The sequence below is a fragment of the Austrofundulus limnaeus genome, unplaced genomic scaffold (assembly GCF_001266775.1).
Source record: "Austrofundulus limnaeus strain Quisiro unplaced genomic scaffold, Austrofundulus_limnaeus-1.0 Scaffold1532, whole genome shotgun sequence".
NCBI lineage: Eukaryota > Metazoa > Chordata > Actinopteri > Cyprinodontiformes > Rivulidae > Austrofundulus > Austrofundulus limnaeus.
Window position 1 is genome coordinate 7,954 of NW_013953934.1, and position 3,490 is coordinate 11,443.

Consider the following 3,490-nt stretch of genomic DNA (forward strand, 5'->3'; position numbering starts at 1 on the left):
GTATAATCTCATATTTTAACTTGTTTTTAGATGGTTAATTTTTGCAGTCCGATCAGAAATCAGTGTTTCATACAATTATTACATTTTTTCTTTTTTTCTTTGCATTAAAATATTACAGAGTAAATATATTTATTTTATTTATCACCTAATCTGTGAAAAAGAATAATTAAAAAAGACTTCACCTCAGCCTTGCCTTCAAACAGTGTCAGAGCCTGACATGAATCTGAACACACAGGAAGCAGCTTCTTAGTCAAAAAAAATCATTTCTAAATAAAAGACTTCATTTTCCGTCTGAGCTGCAGCTGAAAAACTAACTGAGGGACAAACATGAAGATGAAACCTTGTTGTTGTTGGTGTGAGAGGAGCTCCAGGACAGGTTCCTCAGCAGGAAACACCAGGATGGATGGTGGTTCTTCAGGAACACATGGAGCTGATGAAGAAGAGCACTAGTGTGAAAACATCTTCCAGTAGTGAGCTGACACCTGATGACAGACCATTAAACTGAATAATAATCTGCTCTGACCCAGTGACAGGTTATCAAGCTGTCGATGGKAACCAGCAGGTTGTTGTCAGGAGGCAGACTGTGGTTTGTTGTTGTTGTTGGAAGAATCATCTGTTGTTTGTCAGTTAGTTTAAAACTGGGAGAGTTGGACAAGGATCAGAAGAAGATTAAACCCTTTCTGGTGTGGATCTAAAATGTTTTCATTGTGTTTTGAGATGTAGTCATCAGATAGAGTTTTATTTTAGTTTACAGGCTTTAAGTCTTTAACGTAATCATGACAACATAAGGACATCAGACACAGAGTAAAAACACAAAACAGACCAGGGTAACTACAATAACATGTTCTGATACGTTCTCTGTTTTCAGTGTTTCCTGAACCTCTCTCTAACTCTGCCTCATTAGGAGCAGACAGGTTCTGACCATTCATCCTGCAGGAAACCATCTGACTGGACCTGAATCTGCACAGACTGAAGGACCAAACTGAACTGAACCAAGGAGCTCAGAGGAGGTGCTGGTACTGGTTTGGTTCAAAACCAAACAGCAGAACAGAGAAGTCACGTGGAAACTCACCTGATCAGGGACTGACCATAAACTGACCACATCTCCTCACTCTGTCTTCACTTGTTCTACACTCTGTGTTCTGAAAGGGTCCTTTTAAGAGTCAAACTATGGTTCTTTATTTGAACCATACATCTAAGGATGACATGTTCTGGATGTTTCTGAGCAGCAACCAGAGCTTCCTGTTCTGTCTCTGATGATGGATGTTCTCTGGTGGGTCAGAGGAGGTTCTGTTGTAGACTAAAGAAATGAAGAATGTTTGTCAGTTACCAGGTTTCAGCATGAATCCTTGCTTCCTGTCTCAGTGTGAGAGCTCAGAGTGTTGTTGGCTCTTATTAGCAGCCTTCGGCTGGTGAAGCTGCCAGCAGAGCAGGAAGGTAAAGCTGCTGAGGAGGAATGTAGAGGTGAAGCCTGAAAGCTGCCTTTGTGTCACTGCTGGCTTTTACTGAGGCTTGTGTTCTCCACAGAAATACATTAGAAAGTTCATCAGAGTGCTGTTCCTAAAAACGTGAGGCTGAAAAAACATGTTTCTAAATTCAATAGAAACATTCTTCTTCGGCTATAGATAGTTTGTCTAAACCATAATCACAATAAAACATTCAACGTGTCTGTCAGCTAATGTCAAGCTGTCAAATGTTTCATTCTGCTGATTAATGCTGTGATGATTGTGAGTCTGACCTTAGAAACACCCAAAGAATGATCAATGGTCTGATTTTCTGAAGTTTCCTTGGTTTTTACTGAACTGTACTTTCTGACAGCCTGAATCCCTCTGCTGCTGTGTGTTCTGAATGTGTGCCGACTGTCCAATCCAATCTGCTGCTCTCTAAGAAATGTTGGTCATGGCAGAATTTAGACAGAGGTGCTCTGTTTGTGAGCTGATGTGGACTCTTGTTTGCTCTTTTCTCCCCAGGAGACGCCCTGCAGACAGCATGAGGCAGTCCTGAGTGAGGATGGACAGCAGAGGAAACATTCATTCCTCTGCTGAGGCAGCCTAACAACTCAACCGCCTGAGAAGAGGCTCAGTATCTCAGACCAGCTTTTTCTACAACATGAGGAGGACTGAGAGGAAACGATGTTCTTGTTAACACATGGTTGGTCGTCAGCAGCTCTCTGTTAGAGTCTGAGTTGGCCCCAGTGAGGCTGCAGAGCTGAGGGGCAGAGGGGAAGGAGCAGAAGACCAGAGAGTAGGAAGAGGCAGGAAGACTGACGGCCTCCATGCAGGCACGTAAGAAGTATGTTCTGTTGGGCTTGTGTGCATGCTGCTGGCTGATCTTATTCTACAGCAGTGGAGGAGTTCAAATCCAGCTGCTGCGCCTGCTGACACGTCACCGGGCAGATGTGCTGCACCACTGGCCCAACTGGACTGATCAGGCCTTCCTTCCACACTATGCCCACCTGGAAGAACTCCAGACAGACCCCGGCATGGCTGAGTCCCCTGAGCAGCGGCACCAGGCGTGGCCAGCCATCTATAAAGACAGCCGCTGCCGCATGGAGACATGCTTCGACTACTCTCKGTGTCAGCGCAGAGGCAGGGATGGCTTCAGGGTGTACATTTACCCGTTGGAGAAAAGTGACCGCGTGTCAGAGAGCTACAGAAAGATCCTGACGTCTATCGCTGAGTCTCGATACTACACATCTGACCCCCGAGAAGCATGTCTGTTTGTACTGGGCATCGACACTTTGGACCGGGACCAGTTGTCGGGACAGTTTGTGCCCCATGTCGATGAACGCATTTGGAGCTATCCACTGTGGAACGATGGGAGGAACCACCTCATCTTTAATCTGTATTCTGGTACCTGGCCCAACTACACAGAGGATCTGGGCTTCAACATTGGTCAGGCCATTTTAGCCAAAGCCAGCCTGAACACGGAACATTTCAGGCCAGGCTTTGATGTCTCCATTCCACTCTTTTCAAAGGACCACCCACAGAAGGGTGGGCAGCGGGGCTGGCTGCTGAGGAACACCACCCCGCCACGGAGGAAGTACCTGCTGATGTTCAAAGGGAAGCGTTACCTTACAGGCATTGGCTCAGACACCAGGAACGCTCTTCATCACATTCACAATGGAAAGGACATCGTCTCTCTGACAACGTGCCGTCATGGGAAGGACTGGGAGAAGCACAAGGACGCTCGCTGTGATCATGACAACCTGGAATATGAGAGGTAAGACCAGGTCACAAGACCTGAGGAGAGACATATGGGTCTGTTCTAATCTTTAGTTGTTGTCATGTGGGAACTTGATGAATTTTAGTCTTATAAATGTTTTCTCAACAGTTTGCTGGTGTAGATTTTCACTCATCCAGGGCATGGAAAACAAAAACAGAAAGAAAGAAAACATTCTGTCCAAATGCAGTTGGTTCTTTTTGGGTCCTGTTGGACTGTTGTTGGTTCTTTTTGGGTCCTGTTGGACTGTTGTTGGTTCTTTTTGGGT

At 45.5% G+C, this 3,490-nt stretch overlaps 1 protein-coding gene across 1 annotated transcript in view; it reads left to right on the forward strand.

The window, feature by feature from the left end:
- Positions 1–3,490, forward strand: part of ext1c (exostoses (multiple) 1c) — a gene marked incomplete in the record, with an annotated part of 58,860 nt that overhangs the window by 2,914 nt on the left and 52,456 nt on the right. Inside the window, 1 exon segment of the mRNA XM_014032760.1 lies at positions 1,971–3,222. Coding sequence (XP_013888214.1) covers positions 2,276–3,222 — 947 coding nt within the window.